Source organism: Acartia tonsa, chromosome 5 (assembly GCF_053477335.1).
Source record: "Acartia tonsa isolate MP-2025a chromosome 5, ASM5347733v1, whole genome shotgun sequence".
Taxonomy (NCBI): Eukaryota; Metazoa; Arthropoda; class Copepoda; order Calanoida; family Acartiidae; genus Acartia; species Acartia tonsa.
This window is the reverse complement of record NC_137264.1, coordinates 17,336,873-17,353,535: the sequence shown is the minus strand read 5'-3', so window position 1 is coordinate 17,353,535 and position 16,663 is coordinate 17,336,873. Positions and strand designations below refer to the sequence as shown.

Below are 16,663 nucleotides of genomic sequence, written 5' to 3'. Positions count from 1 at the left end.
ATAACTTTTGCGGAACATGTTCCAGTTACGTCATATTTTTCTTTCCCGAAAAAGGGAAGGGGGAAAGAAAAAAAAGGGAAGGGGGAAGAAAAAAGAGATGGGAGAAAAGGGGGTTTTCCCCATCTCTTTTGAAGAGATTTTCTTCCCCCCTTCCCTTTTTCGGGAAAGAAAAATATGACGTAACTGGAACATGTTCCGCAAAAGTTATACAAAATCGGGACAGATTCCATGGTGTCTTAAATTTTGGTGTGTAATCATTGCCGCACATTTTTACAATAATGTAATGTTTCATATTCGCAAAACACAGAAGTAAAAAGAAAAAGTATTTGTTTAAAAGTGAGTCAAAGTAGAAGTGGAAATAATATCCTATTCTAACGATATGTTAATGTGTTACGAAAGTCCAACCTAAGTTTCAACTTGTCCTTTATGGCTATACAGATTTTCTTGTAAATATCATATATTAAAATGGTCAAGAATATTAAATAGTGTGCTAACATAACTAACAAGCACAAGCAATAACATAATTTGCTAAATTTAAAGAAATAATAAAGTGTTTTACTCTAAAATCCAAATTTTTGGTAGGTACTGTATAATTATCAAAACCTTATTTTAAGTAAACCCTATAATGTTTAGGAATTATTTCAAAAAAAAAGCAATTGGCCTTGCAGTTTTGGTGGACAGACATATATACATATTCTTATTTTAGAGAAGCTGCGCTACTTTATACTTTTACCTTGCCATGAGTCCAAATCTTTCAACAATGACCGTCGAGTTGACGAACAAGAAGTGCATCTGTAGGAAGGTAAATAGGGCCTAAGTATAAATATTTAATTAATTTTCTTGTAAAATTATGACGAATTGGAGCTTCGACTCAAAGAGCTTAGCGAGTGGGAGGGGGGGGGGAGGGGGCTATAATTGCGTAGTCCTAACTCTGCGGGGCTACTTTGGACCTAATATAACCTAACCTAACCCTCACAGATTATTTCAAACTATTTCAAGGGGTATAGGTTTTTCTTTTGCTCTAATAGGCACTTTGTAAAAATTTGTGAAACTTCAGCCAGAAGGTGTAGATATGTTGATAGATATATTTGAACAGATAAAAATATAATGAAATAGTTTAATACCTGAAGAATAGGATGGGCAATAACAATATTATCAACACAATTTCTGTTATTCATGGTAGCATGCATGGCAATCTCCAAACCATTGAAAATCAGCGTTCCCAGTCCAAAAACTAAATAATAACATATTGCATACATTTTAAAATGTTTTCAAAAAGCCTTGTCAAAGTTTCTTTTGGTGTATATTTATCGCAAAAAATGTAGTTTACCTAAAGCTCCGATCCTTAGGTAGAAGCTTGTTCTTGATACTTTGTTTCTTGAGATATGCGCTCTTTTCAGGGTTCCAATGCTTCCTATAATTAAAGATATGTTTATAAAGTTTATATGTTTATAAACATTTTTGTAGGCTAGGTTAGACGATAAATAAACTAAATATAACGCCAGGCTTGCTCGTGGGTATTAGCGCGAGGAAAGATTTTCTTGATTTTTTCTCAGGGAGATGTTGATACCGCTATTTGTTCATCTTTGTTAATATTTACACCCAATAATATATTACCTATGGATCCAACTTCAGGGTCTCCTGCAGCTGTTAGATTCTCCCTAAAATAGAATGTTCATCACCATCTTTAAAAACACTTATTTAGAGAAAATATCTTTCAATATATAGTATTTGTCTGTATGTCAGTCTATCTGTCAGTTGGTCTGTCAGTCGGTCAGTCTGTCTTTCTGTTTGTCAATAGTTCAGTCTTTCAATTTGTATGTCGGTCAGTCCTTCAATATGTCTGTCTATCTATCTGTCAGTCTCTCAGTCTGTTGAACCGCTGTCTATCTAGCTATCTGTCCATCTATTTGTATGGTTGTGTGCTTGTATGTTTGTTGTATGCCTGTATATCTATCTATCTATCTACCTGCTGTTAGTAAGTGAAGGACAGTTGTCTAGTAATGTAGAAATGTTATAACATATGATGACTATATTTGAATCTTAATATCTATCTATATGACTATATACTATTTATCTGTCTGTCTATCTTTCTATCTATCTGTCCATCTATCTATCTATCTAATTACCTGCTGTTAGTAACTGAGGGACAGTTGTCTAGTAATACAGAAATGTAGATACACATGATGGCTATAATCGAACCAATGTATAGGTACATCATGAAATACGCCTGAAAATGAAAACAGTCATTATATAAAAGTAACAGGATGTCGGTTGTCAGTGTGTAGCAATCTCTACCGAGATACAGATATAGTTTTCATTTCAAATTAAGCTTCACATAGGTCAAGGGAAGGTTTATAACTAATTTTTTTTGTGGAAGGTACCTACATCATTTCAAGAAAAATCGCCCCTAAAAACACCATATTTTTTCTTTCTTTTACTTTTAAAAACTAAAACTGAAATCGAGGATCGACTTCCGACCCCCTTACCCCAAGTGGACCAAGAGGCCTCTAGGGGGGTAGCCGCTAGTTTTTAATATAATATTAAGAATTATATAAAGAATGAAATGAAAAGTAAAAAGGGAAAACAATATACGATGATATTCAAATGGAAGAAATAGATAATTATATAAATAAAATTGAAACAGAAAAACGAAAAGGAAAGATATAAAAAAAGATAAAAGTAAGAGATAAAGTTAGAAAAAGGGTAAAATGATAAAAATAAAGAAACACAGAAGGATAATTAAATGCGAATTTTCTGATATACATATATTATACATCTAAAAAATTAAATCTAAAGAAAAGCTTACCTGAAAAGTGAGAGGTTTAATGTTGTTGTCCATAACTTCTATGAGGCAGAATGCTATCATTAACAATACTAATAGCTTTCCATACATAGCTAAAATAAAATAAATAACTATTAGTAAAAAAAAGACATATAGACAGCTTTGCAAATAATTTTAGCATAACAACAATCACCCAAATTAGTTAACTATAGAATTAGACAGACAGGCGAAGTAGCAACTACCAATTCATAATGAGAATATTCATAGAAATTCTAAATAGATATTTATATGTATAATTATGACTATACGTACCTGATAGAGTAATCCATAATTGTTTGTAGGGTTCTCTCCTCTCCCACAGTTGTCCAGAAAATGGGTTCAAACTCAACTTTGCACTAGCTTTTGTACTACTAGCCTGACCCTAAATATACAGTAGCATTACAGACATGCTGAATGACGGACAGACCGACAAACAGACCATATTTAAAAGTTTTAAATCAATAGGACGAAATTTGTATATCAATCAAACCATTTAATTATATCTTTACAAAATAATAAAAGAAAATGAATTGGACATTCTATGAACAGGTATTTGGTTATTTTTATATTTTATGATACATTTCCAATTGTTTTGGGAGTAATAAAAGAAATTTTACTCATATGTAATATTTTATTAAAAGTCAATTTTATACAAAAGCTTTTATAACGTTTATAACAAATTCTTAATCTTTATCTGTTATATTATTAAGAAGGTTTCGTGACTATCAAAAATATAGGTAAATTGTTTATGCCTATAGTTTACAAAAAAAAACAAGGATAAAACTGTACCTGTTGGCGGGTGCTGGGTGCTTTTGATACTTTAGACATGCCGGCTGATGACTTATGGCTGTAGTTACTCTGAGCACGCTCCGGTCGCTCCATTCCGCTACAAAAAGTTACATTAGTTTTTTTTTTTTTAGATTTTAATACATTTTAACTTTTCACTTTTTTGACTTAGTTGACTTTACAAATAAGTGAGGTTAAATAAATTGTTTTGGGCCTTGTTTGCCTAGAACTTTAAGTATGACACTGAACTTGACTGGAATCTATTATCAAAGGACACTGTAGCTTTAAGAATTTGATAAGAATACTGAGATCTTAAGATATGATAAGATATTTGATTCTAAATTTTGTTGTAGCATCCTTTCATTTGGTAATTTTATTACATCATTATTATTCACAGGCAGCCCTGTTAACATGATCAACTACACACTAGCTGTCTCCAAATACATCGCCATGTCACCTGGTCTCAGCCATGAACATGTACACTACATTGAATATCCTGCTGTGTTTGGTGATAACTTTGCTGGCGTCAACCTCACTGATGGCGTCCATCTACAGGATAGCGCCACTGAAACATTGTCTAATTTCGTGTTTGGTCTGCTAACAAAACTAAACAAACCAACTTCCAGATATAAGAAGAGTCTACAGGTACAACTCTCTTCCCTGCTATCAAAGAAGAATATCTTTAATAGCGACACCATCATCAACACTAACGACGATGCAGAGGATGACAACATCAACATGGAAAATGGAATCGATACAGCCATCAAACTCATTAACCAGTAGATCTATATCCCACGGTTTTTTTATTTTACTTTATCTTATCATGTTTTAATATATCATATGCGTATTTTATCAATTTTTTTATGTTTATTTTATAGAAAACCCAATAAATTATAGAATAATAATAAGAAAAACTATACATATTTTCAGGGACTTAATTATTTATATTTCTTTTTGTAAATTTTGATTTAAAACCCTATATAACTAAGTATTTGATTTACCATTGTGTAAGAACTTTTGTTTAAGAATTTGATTACACCACTGAAATTAAGTTAGAACAAATTGTATTACGCAATAAATTTGCATTAGTTACTTAGAAAATTAGAGGTACATTAGACTACACTTGAACCTGTTTTAACATTGAATGTGTCCTTAAAATTTTAAGACGATCGGTTCAATTATTTACGAGATAATAATTGACATACATTAATAATGACATAAGAATAGACTCAACAGGTACTTTGTGTGATATCACCACTTTTGTTTGTGACCAATCTTTAAATTATTGGTGAATTATGATGTTAGGCCAGAACACTAGCAGTTAATGAACATCAACTATCTTATCTTGCATGTTCTCATCAAATTGCAAATTTTGCTGTTTTATAAATATACATATATTAAAAAAGGAATTTATCTAATGTATATTAAGGGCTAATAGTAAAAAAATAATAATGGGGAAAGTATGGCAATAAACTTCAGACTTTGAAAGAACTGTTGAAAATAAAGACGTCGCAGATTTTATTTAAAGTGTTTAAAATCTATGTGTGATGTTTCAGTAAAAGGACTGGACCGTTTGGTGTACTATTTTTGGGTAAGCTTTGCTCGAATCCTGGTCAAGTTTTATACTATTTTCTATGTCATACAAATAAAAACAGGTCTACGTTCTTTGGTCAAACCGATTTGATTGCGCTTTTAGAGGGAACTGATGTTAATAAAGAAATATGTTTAAATAGCATAATTTGCAGAACTGAATGAACACAATCAAGATGCAAATTTAATTTTGCATGCAAGTTGCTCGCCGGATGGGAAAGCTGTTATGCCTCTTTTAGGTAACCTTAGCTTCTGTGTAACCCAAAGACGTTTTTTTGTATAAAAAAATCCTGGTATAAAGTAGTAAGTTTTTTTTGGTACTCTATTAAGATCTTACTAACAACTGATTCTGAGTTTAGTTTTAGGCTGCCCCCCCCCCCTTTATAATTTATTCCCCACACGGAACAAACACATAAAAAAAGTAGAAGATTGTTTTTTCTCTTACTCAACATAAGTAGCAGTATTTTAGAAAACGATGTATACATAGCATTATATTTTTTTTGCGCGGCTCAAAATCATGCCTTGCATTATTTCACAGAAATTGTCTCGGAAACGAAAATACCTACCTTGATTTGATATTTGACTTAGTAGAGATAGGTGGCGAGGGTAGGCTAGGCTGATCTACATCACTGCTGCTATCAGAGCTAGAGGTCTGGCGGCCTCCCCACTGACTAGTCTTCTATATAGATAGATAGATTTTTTTAAAATCTATAATTTGATTTTTGCAAATAATTCAAATCACACTCAAATTTAAATTCTTTCATTGCACATACATTTCATTTCACTGATTTATTTTTTATTTTTCTTAGATTTGCATCTCTTAAAGCATCTTTTTATACAAAGTTTACTTTAAAAATAAATTATGATTATCTTCAGAAGATTCTTCAATAGATTGCATTCTTTCAATTTTCTATAAACTGTAAATTGTATTTAAGATAGGATAAATTATGGAAGGTTATATCCTTGTTTTTTTAGAACTGTTAATCTTGAAATTTACCAACCTTTTTTTCTCCGTATGTGTTTGGTGGGGGAGGCGATGCTGACTGACGGCTGGGCTTTGGAGCCGTCACTGGTGGGGACTTCTCCCGAGAAAGCTTTGAGCTTTGGTGGTGGATTGAGGTCGCCTGGGTAATCATAGTTACTTTATTAATTTACACTCAAAAAAGTCCTATTTTCTTGCCAAATTTTTTTAGACGATTTTTACAATCTACTGGTATTTTAGAATTCTAACATGCCCACCTAAACGATAAGAGACCCATTAAAGACAATATCCGACTCAAATAATTTCTTTTATAGAAAATATAATACGGCGAACAATTTAAAACATGTGTTAAAGACGTGTTAAAGAAATTATTCAAATTTTTCAAAGCTTGGCAAATTTGAATTAATTAGACTACATTAACCTATCTATCACTGTTTGAGAAAGACATGAGGACAAAATATTGGATATTTCAAAGTAAATATTCCTGGACCAGGTTTGGAGCTGGGCTGGAGAGTCCGTCTAGGCTGTCTTGGTCTTGATACGCCTCGCTACCAGCTGAAATAATGCTTTTGTTAATTTTACAATTTATTTTGTAGTCAATTTTTATTAAACTGTTTATGGAACACGAACGGACTTTTTATAAGGTATGTTTTAAGCTTTTTTTTGTTTAAGTAAAGGTTATAAGCAGGTTAGAAGAGTGATAGGGCCTTCGCAGGGTTAGTACCCCCTCCTCCAAACCCCCCAGATTTACAGTTTTATTTGAAATTTATAAATATTTCAGAAATACCAACTACAAATGTAATCCATAACTGATCAAAATCCGATTAATTTATTTTGACTACAAACCAATTCTGGTCAAGCCCTAGTCAAATTTTGCTAAATTGTTAACACTCCTAGTAAAACCTAAGATAAAAAGCTTATTGCAATGCTGTGAGCAAAAACTAATTAACATCCATGTAATTAAATTTACAGCCATTGTAATTAGCCTCACTATAATATTAATTACGAACAGGGACAAAGAAATTATTAATGGGCCAAAGAATTAACATTGTTGAAGTTTGAATATTTTAAGCGACAATAGCGTGACTAAAGGTCCGCTTGTTGTCAGGGGAATATCGGTTTCAATATCTAACCAATGCCCTATACTGAAGATGTTATCTTGTATGGGTAAGACTTTCAGAAAAAGGTCGTGCATGGGGTTGGTTACCTGTTTGTTGTTGGGGTTGTTTATTAAAATTAATTTCCAGGCAATGCGCGCCAATAAACATTAGTTGTAACAACAAAATTAGGTTTCATATTTTTATTGAAAATATTTGTCCCTTTCTTATTACACCTAGTTAAGCCTACTTTCTTCTTATTATAAAGTCAGTCTCCTAGAAACTTAGCATCTCTTTAAGTATCCTCTTGCCTCGTTTACTAAGTGACTTTATCCCTCCCTCCCTCTTTACAAAAGAAAAAAGAAAAGACGAAAATAAAGTGTATATGTGGTAATACGACACCCAGACGGACAGGCAGTTTACAGAGTTGCTTCGCTGTGACTTATGATAACAAACCCCCTGCACTAATCTTATGATATCACCATCTATCTCATGACCGCTGTTGACCCCGCAACCCAGCGGTCAAACTGGCCTGCCTAAATGTGGGGAGGGGACTCAAACATGCAACTATCACGCGTCCCTCACGCGCTTATATAACCGGGAGGCGCTGCCTCCCCTTTTACCACCGCTGCCCCCACAGCCTGTCTACCGCCGGGAGCTAGATAGCGAGTAATGGATATCTGAAAATACGCATTGACGCCAAAGAGTACAAATGTTACGCCAATTGTGATCACAACTCTCACGTTTATATAAAAATGCAACATATAATAATAGCTATTAAAACAATTTTCAAGCATAACTTTTATCTTTTTAGGATAACAATTAAATAAGAAAAATATTTTTACCATATGAAATTCGTGATCAAACACCTAATTGAAAAAAAATGCAAGACATAGCTCTTATTTTAAGAAAGACTAGGGGCAACGAACGCCCCCAAGAAGCCTCTAAGTGTTCTTAAGGTGGGAGGGGGATAAGTCAACCGCCCTTCTACTTTTTAATTTGAGTTTTAATAAGAAATATTCAGAAAAAAAATTTTGTGGGGGATTTTAAATTGGGAGGGTGGAGATACGCTCTCCCAAAATAGTTAAAAACCTTCCCTGTACCTAAAAAAAAAGCTTAATTGCAAAGGAAAACCAAACAGATGTTATTTTCAAAAAAAATTTATAAAACAAAAATTGGCACATTTGTATGAACACCAGAATTATAGGTTTGAAAGGGGAAGGAAAAAAAGAGAGGGGGAAGAGAGGGGGTAAACTAGTTTGAAGATATCTGAGAATAGTTATGATCGCCATCTTCCACTATCGGGAGCTAAGCCCTAGCGTCCCACACCCCCTTCAAACCTAACCATTGTTATAATCTGTTGTATATATATAGTAAACATTGCTTGTAAATATTATTCAGTTTAAATATATAATTTCTGTATGATTGAATCCTGCTTGTTTGTTTGGTAGAATAATTAAAGGCTAGGGCTCGTTGAATCCGAACTCGTTACCCCGTGGGCCGAGAACGCTCGGCTTACCAGAACTTGGTGTCAGCGTGTTTCAATCGAGCCTTACAGAAACTAGCCTATTCTACCTCTGATTGGACCCTTTGGCAAGTAAGGGGACAATCAGCCGCCAACTGAGAAGCCAACTGACCCGCGAGACGGCCTTTTTAGGTCGAATTTCCATCATTTTGAACGCAATATGTGGGCCTCTGGCCTACGGCAAGCAGATTTAGCCTGCTAAAAGCGCCAGTTAAGATGCTTTTTCCGTGCCGTGTAGGAGTAGCGCTAGGTGCGCAGCCACGGCAATCGGATAATTTAGCTCAGACGGCTACAGAACTGAGTCTAAATTGGCAAGTGTAGCTGGGACAAGCCCCAGGACACCCAGGCCAAACCTACGAGACAGACAGCTGGGTGCTGGTCTCCTTAAGAAGGCAATGTGTGGCTGCGAAGCTTCAGCACACAAGTAAGCCCTACCACTGCGACGGATAGCAGATTTTGAGCCACAGGCACGGCAGGACGGGACATTCCCTGCCGCTGCCTCCCAGGATTCGAACCCGAGGCGCTGCAGGACGGGCCATTCCCTGCCGCCATTTTCGGGATTCGAACCAGCGGCGCTGTAGGACGGGTCATTCCCTACCGCCGTCACCCCTCTGAACCTTGCAGGACGGACATTCCCTGCTGCCAGTGCTTCCAGAATCACACCTAGAGCTCCTAGTGATAACAACACATAAGTGTGTATAAATGTCAACCAAGTGATAAAAATAAATATAAAATTGTTGACCCAGTGATAATTAATAAGCTCTAGTGATTCGAAGCTACAGTCTAAGCCACCATGGTAAGCGATACCACCATAGCTGCGGTTCGGCCACCACCGAAGTTTCTGCCAACCCCAGCCGAACGAGAGGCCCCCTTGTCTCAAGGGCAGGACCTCCACTTCCCCTGCCATGTCAGGGTGAGGTTTCCTACTCCTGACCCTGCCCAGCATGTACAGGTTGATGCCATGATCGATTCTGGCAACCGTGTACCAGGGTCTGCTGTAATTTCTGAGCACCTCATGCACGCGATGGGCGTGCAACGCATGTTGATTCCGGACAACACCCAAATCCTGACTGCTAACGAGGAAGGCCAGCCCCTCCAGGTAATAGGAAAATTAAAAGAGTTATATATGGCAGTCTCACACACCCTTATACTCCATCTATACCACGTGACTGTGGTCCGGAACCTCTCACACCCTCTGAACCTAGGAGGGTATTTTCTCGAGTTCGGAACTAGGCTCTGTTTCGACATGCAACCACCTTGCTTGTGGGTGCGTGGGGAGTTTATCCCACTCCGTGGCGTCCCCATTGACCGGGAGACAGCCGAGAGAGAGCTAAGTTATGAGGGGCCTCTGCCAGGCCCCCTGCCCGAGCAGCCGCGTGTGGTTGAGAAAGGCACACACTGGGTGGACGCTGAGCTCAACGCACACAAGGGAGCTAACCTGCTAGCCATGGGGTTGCCCCCAGTGCCCAAGGTGCCGAGGGAGAGCCTGCCAACAACGTTCCCTGAGATTGCCAGCCCTCCAGAACCAATCTTCTCCGCCGACACCTTTATCAACGGCCAGCCGTGTCCACCTGGCCCCCTCTACCTGGGACCTCCAGCCAGTCCACCAGCCAAGCCCGAGTCCAGACCCGTCAAGTCGCGGTCTGATGTACCCGGAGCCACACTCAACTCTCAGGCCTCAGCCTCTCCCGGCGCCGTGCCCGTCAAGTCGTGGCCGGCTGCCTCCGGAACCATGCATGGCTCCGCTACCTCAGCCTCTCCGAGCGCCGAGCCCGTCAAGTCGCGGCCGGACGCCCACGGAGCCAAGGCTGGACCCAGCACTTTGGCCTCTCCCAGCGCCGAGCACGTCAAATCGTGGCCGGACGCCCTCGGAGCCACACCTGGCTCCGACACATCAGCCCCTCCAGAAGCCGAGCCCGTCAAGTCGCGGCCGGTGGGTCCCGGAGCCAAAGCTGACCCCGCACCAGCCACGTATAGGCTAAGCGCTGTCACTCCAACTGATGGCCAGCCACCCCAGCTCCGCACAGCCAAGCGGGTGGTCCTGCCTGGCCGCGGGGTCATGGCGGTCCCTGTTGAGCTAGTAGGCCATCGCACCAAGGATGCCATCCAACTAGCTGCCCCAGAACAGAGGTTTGGGGAGGATCTTGTTATCCCAGAGGGCCTGTATGCCCACAGGCCTGGCTCCGCCACTGTGTTTAGAGTACTGGTGGTAAATGAAGGGGAGATGCCCCTCTTGCTGGATGCTGGCCTCCCAGTGGCTGGGGAGCTGGTCAAACCTGACATTCTAGAGGTCTCTGATACGCCTCCCCCACGTCTCCACTCGTTCCAAGAGCCTGCTGAGCCTCCAGAAATGCAGGAGTTGTGGGAGGCCCTGGAGATGGAAGACAATGAGTTCCTACGCAAGGACCCCTTGCTCAAGAAGGAGGTCTGGACTATGTTGTCAGAATACAGAGACGTCTTCTCCAATTCTACCCCCGGCTGCACAGATGTGGTTGAGTTGCAGCTGCGCCTCAAGCCAGGGACCCAGCCGATCCGCCAGAGATTTAGGGATCTGAACCCGCGGCAAGAGGCTGAACTGGAGAAACAACTGGACACCTGGCTACAGGAGGGAGTTATAGAGCCGTCAGACTCCGCCTGGAGCAGCCCCCTGGTGCCCATCAAGAAGAAGGACGGGAGCACCCGCTGGGCCGTCGACTACAGAGCCCTCAACAAGTGCCTGGAACTGGACAGCTACCCCCTGCCTAGGATCCAGCAGTTGGTAGAACGGGCTGGAGGGCACCGTGTCTACAGTGCTTTAGACGCGGTGGCCGCATACTACACCATCCGTGTGTCCGAGGACAGCCGGCCCTGCACCGCCTTCACCACCCCCAGGGGCTTGTATCAATGGAAAAGGATGCCCTTTGGCCTGGCTACGGCACCGTCTGTCTATTCCAGGTTTATTGCAGGGGTCCTAAACCCACTAGGCACAGCCAACCTCCAGTCATACCTTGACGACGTCCTGACCTTCCACCAGGATACCTGGGCCCACCTGGCCAGGCTCCGAGAGGTCTTGGAAGCCCACCGCAGGGGAGGAATCCGCCTCAAGCCAGCCAAGACCAAGCTGTTCCGATCCAAGGTGGATTATCTGGGCCACACCCTCAGCCGTGAGGGGATAGCCATGCAGGATGACTATATTGACCGTATCCTGGACTGGCCAGCCCCCAGCACCCCCAAGGATTTGCTGGCGCTGCTGGGGTTCTTTGGATACTACCGCCTGTTCATCCCAGAGTATGCAGACCTCACCTACGAGATGAATCGGCAGAAGACGGCCAAGACCCTAACCTGGACGCCTGAGATGGAAGCCCAGCTGCTGCAACTCAAGGACAAGTTCCGCAAGGCCCCCATCCAAGCGCCGCCCAGGTTTGATTTGCCAGCGGTGTTCCAGCTCACCACAGACTTCAGCAGCCGCGCCATCTCTGCCATACTGAGTCAATGTCAGGATGGCAAGGAGAGGCTGATTGCCGCCGTGGGGCGCAAGACAACCGACCCTGAGACGCGCTACCCGTCCTGGAAGGGAGAGATGGCCGCCATTATGTATGGGATCCGAAAATTCCACGGCATCTTGTCCTACCGCAGCTTCCAGATCAACACTGATTCCTCAGCCTTGCTACAGATGAAATCACTGAACACATCCACAGGGATGGTGGCCCGCTGGCAGGAGGAGCTAGCGGCCTTAGACTTTACCGTCTGCCACCGGCCTGGCACCCAGAATACCAACGCCGACGCCCTCAGCCGCCGGGAAGATGCCAACATGCCAACGGCTAGCGCCAAAGAATTAGCAGAGCAGGCTGAGTATATCCACAACCTTTGCCAGCTAGGGGAGTCCGCAGCTAGCCGGCCCCCTGCCGCCCGACTGGATCCAGCTAGAGTATTGGAGGCCCAGACACAGGACCCCCTTCTGCTCCGTGTCCGCCAATGGGTGGCTGACGGCAAAGCCCCAACTAAGGCTGAGCTGCGTGGCAAGGAACGAGACGAGCAGCAGTACGTCAGCCGCTTCCCAGCCCTGGGGCTTGACGAGCATGGCTGCCTCACCACCACTGACCAGACCCTGACAGGGGAGAGGACAAGATACCTGCTGCCTTCGGCCCTCCAGCAGGACGCGTTCTTTCTAGCCCATGGGACCCCCATGGCTGGGCACTTTGGGATGGACGCGACTATCGCCCGCGTTGCCATGCACTTCTGGTGGCCCAACCTGGCCCGTGACATCCGTCTGATGGTACAGACTTGCCCTGAGTGTGTCCAGAAGGTTACCAAGGAGAGACTGAAGCAAGGGATCCACGTGCCCTCCCGCCAGGGGTATCCACAGCAAGTCCTATTTATTGACCTGGTGGGGCCACTGCCAGAGACCCCAGCTGGGAACCGCTATATCCTCACCTGCCAAGATGGGTTCAGCCGGTTTGTCAGCCTCTACGCCATCCCCAACAAGCGCACTCTCACGGTGGCTGAGACCCTGTTGCACCGCCACCTGGCCACGTTCGGATGCCCCCTGAAGATCCATTCCGACAATGGAATGGAATTTACCGGCCAAGTATTCCAGGAACTGGCCTCCAGGCTTGAGATTGGCCTGACACATCCACCACCCTACAACCCGCAGTCCAACCGAGTGGAGAGGTTTCATAGGACGCTCAACACAGGCATGCGCCTGTTCCTAGACAGAGATGATAACAACTGGGAGCCCCACCTGCCTGCCATCGCCTTCGCATACAACACCAAGGCCTGCAGATCCACTGGCGTGACCCCGTTCCTGGCCTTCTTTGGGAGAGAGGCCAAACTTCCGGTGGACATGGTACTACGGCTGCCAGAGACCGAATATGCTTCAGTTCCAGCCAACGTCCAAGCTCTCTTGCAGCGCTACTATGCAGTGTATGATGCCATCCAGCAGAAGGAGGAGGGAGCCATCCGGAGGAGCGCGGCAGCTTACGAAGGCACGGCCAAGTATGAGGTTGGAGACTTGGTCTGGTACCTGGCCCCCCGCCTGGTGCCAGGGAAGGCAGCCAAGATTACCAAGAGATGGACTGGCCCCTGGAAAGTAGTGAGGCAAGCTACAGAAGTCCATTATGTCATCAAACCTGCCTCTCCAGTAGCCAGGATCTCAGAAGTTACCGCGCATGTAGGCCGACTGCGCAAATACACTGGAGATGTGACTGCCCACCAGATCCCAGCAGACATCCAAGTTGATATGGACGGCGACGAGGATGCCACCGAGCTGCCAGTTGGAGCGGCGGCGCCCGCAGCTAGCGACCCAGGACAGCTCCCAGTGCACCAGCCAGCCGCAGCCGCCCCACAGCCTAGCGGCCAGGATCGTGACCCAGTAGAGGAGAACCTGCAGGAGCAGCCCAACGAACCACCGCCGCCGCCGCCCGCTCCAGAGCCACCCAGAGATGCCATCTGGAATCCTGACGCGGACATGGAGAACCTGCCAGCCAGCAGCGAGCCTGTAGGAGAAGAACCAGCCACTGCGATGGAAGAGGCCGCCCCAGAAGACGAAGCTGAAGCCATGTGCCCCCTGTTGATGACAGCCATCCCCATCCGGGTAGGAGCTAGGAGACCAAGTAACCTGAATCAAGCAGGCGCCCCCATGGAGTTCTATGCGCCCTTTGCCATCGTCATTCCCCCCTTAGGAACCACCAGAGTCCGCCTAGGCCTCCGTGTCCAGTTACCAGCTGAGGCAGAGCTAATCCTGCAGACGAGGCAAAATTTCCAGCGGCGGGGCTTGGCCGTCGCCAACCCACGCCTAGAAGCCAACCAGGAGCTGACAATGCTGATATCCAACCACAGTCAGACCGAGCAACGAGTGTCCCAGGGAGCCTGGGTAGCCCGAGCTGTCCTCCATCGAGCTGTGCCCCAAGAACTGCCTGTCCTGCGCAGGCATAGGCTGTCGTATCCCCAGGTTCAAGGCCTGGTGGCTCAGGAGCCACGCAACCCTTGAAGGGGAGGTTGTGGTAATACGACACCCAGACGGACAGGCAGTTTACAGAGTTGCTTCGCTGTGACTTATGATAACAAACCCCCTGCACTAATCTTATGATATCACCATCTATCTCATGACCGCTGTTGACCCCGCAACCCAGCGGTCAAACTGGCCTGCCTAAATGTGGGGAGGGGACTCAAACATGCAACTATCACCCGTCCCTCACGCGCTTATATAACTGGGAGGCGCTGCCTCCCCTTTTACCACCGCTGCCCCCACAGCCTGTCTACCGCCGGGAGCTAAGCCCTAGCGTCCCACACCCCCTTCAAACCTAACCATTGTTATAATCTGTTGTATATATATAGTAAACATTGCTTGTAAATATTATTCAGTTTAAATATATAATTTCTGTATGATTGAATCCTGCTTGTTTGTTTGGTAGAATAATTAAAGGCTAGGGCTCGTTGAATCCGAACTCGTTACCCCGTGGGCCGAGAACGCTCGGCTTACCAGATATAATCCAACACTAAAATGCTTGCAGTTAAGTTTAGAATTGGTTTAAAGGTTGCCGTACGTCTGCTCACACCCCCGTAATTCCGGACTCCAGAGGCTGATACACCCAGCCTCTACCACATAAACATTTATTATCTTGGATTTTCATTAAATACATGTGACTATATATGAAACTATTTTAAAACATTTATATTAATGTACGGTCCTTTTAAGGCTACTTTCACCAAGAATATAACTTTTTGTCAAATGAACTAGCTGTGTGCTATTATACATATTTAAACTTGAAACTTTATGTAAAAAAAGGTAGTGTGTTTGTATAAAAAAAAATCCACCAACGATTGACAGACTTTTGTTTTCTTTGACAGGGAAACTTTCCATAATCATATTTTTCTTTTATTTATTCCAAAACAAATGGACTTTACCCCTCCCTCCCCCGCCTCACAAATGAAAAAAATTTATTATTATAGTATTTATGTCCAGTAATATCTGAAGAACGGCAAGCTTCAAAAACAAACATAAATAAGGTTTCAAAGTTGTTATTATTCATTACATATATGATAGTATAATAGATCCAAAGAAGGGAAAAATTGTAAGAGAAATGTGTCCCCTAAGGCAACCTATCAAATGGTTACCTCATAGCCATATTCTTTATACTACTAAACAATGATATTTATGTCCATAAAAAGCACAGCAAAAACAATATTACAACAGTTTTCAAAAAAAAAACCGAAAATTATAAAGAAAATTAGTCTCAAAGACATGTATTTTGACAGGAATTGTCATTAAAACCATAATTATTTCATATCTATGTTTTGAATTTTTGAAATCATTAAATACAAAGAATAGTGAACGTACGGACATACAATAGTCATAGTTTTGCAGTGCATCCAATACAATTCTAGGATGCATGTTTGGCTGTCTGTCACTTAAGACCCTATGAAAAATCATAAAGAATACATTTTTTAAAGAAGTTTATTTTATTATAAGAAGCTCTATAAAAACCTTTTTTGTTTTCCGTTATCAAACTAGTAGAGAATAAAAGAACACATTTTAAATTTTAATTGTTGAACATATAGAGATATTTTTCGAATATGGCCAATATGAGAAATCTTTTATTGGGCCAACTGTATCAATCAAAAAAACGAGCCTAAGCTATTAAACATATAAATGTTTATACACAAGAAAAATATATCCATAAATAGCACAAATAATATGCACAAAAAACTATAAGGCTTGGACGTCCTTGATACTATTTATCTGTACTTCTTAATTATAATTTAAAATAAAAGAATTGATGGGCACAACAATTTGTTGTCCTTTTCCTTTTTAAATAGTGTTTGTTAGATACTGGGTTAAGGCTATTGTGTATTCAATCTTTATTGGTTAGTTCACACTG

At 42.4% G+C, this 16,663-nt stretch overlaps 1 protein-coding gene across 6 annotated transcripts in view; it reads right to left on the bottom strand.

Moving 5' to 3' along the window:
* LOC145318889 (proton channel OtopLc-like) overlaps window positions 1-16,663 on the bottom strand; it is a 101,459-nt gene that overhangs the window by 22,434 nt on the left and 62,362 nt on the right. For 3 of the 6 annotated variants that reach the window (XM_080160562.1, XM_080160559.1, XM_080160561.1), the window contains 11 exons: window positions 6,671-6,737; window positions 6,202-6,328; window positions 5,767-5,879; window positions 3,614-3,710; window positions 3,098-3,206; window positions 2,810-2,898; window positions 2,130-2,230; window positions 1,618-1,661; window positions 1,331-1,414; window positions 1,125-1,234; window positions 734-813 (listed from right to left, as the gene is read on the bottom strand). In XM_080160562.1, the coding sequence (XP_080016688.1) occupies window positions 734-813; window positions 1,125-1,234; window positions 1,331-1,414; window positions 1,618-1,661; window positions 2,130-2,230; window positions 2,810-2,898; window positions 3,098-3,206; window positions 3,614-3,710; window positions 5,767-5,879; window positions 6,202-6,328; window positions 6,671-6,737 (1,021 nt within the window). The remainder of the gene's footprint in view (window positions 1-733; window positions 814-1,124; window positions 1,235-1,330; window positions 1,415-1,617; window positions 1,662-2,129; window positions 2,231-2,809; window positions 2,899-3,097; window positions 3,207-3,613; window positions 3,711-5,766; window positions 5,880-6,201; window positions 6,329-6,670; window positions 6,738-16,663) is intronic. The other 3 variants (XM_080160563.1, XM_080160564.1, XM_080160560.1) reach the window with 1 other exon arrangement.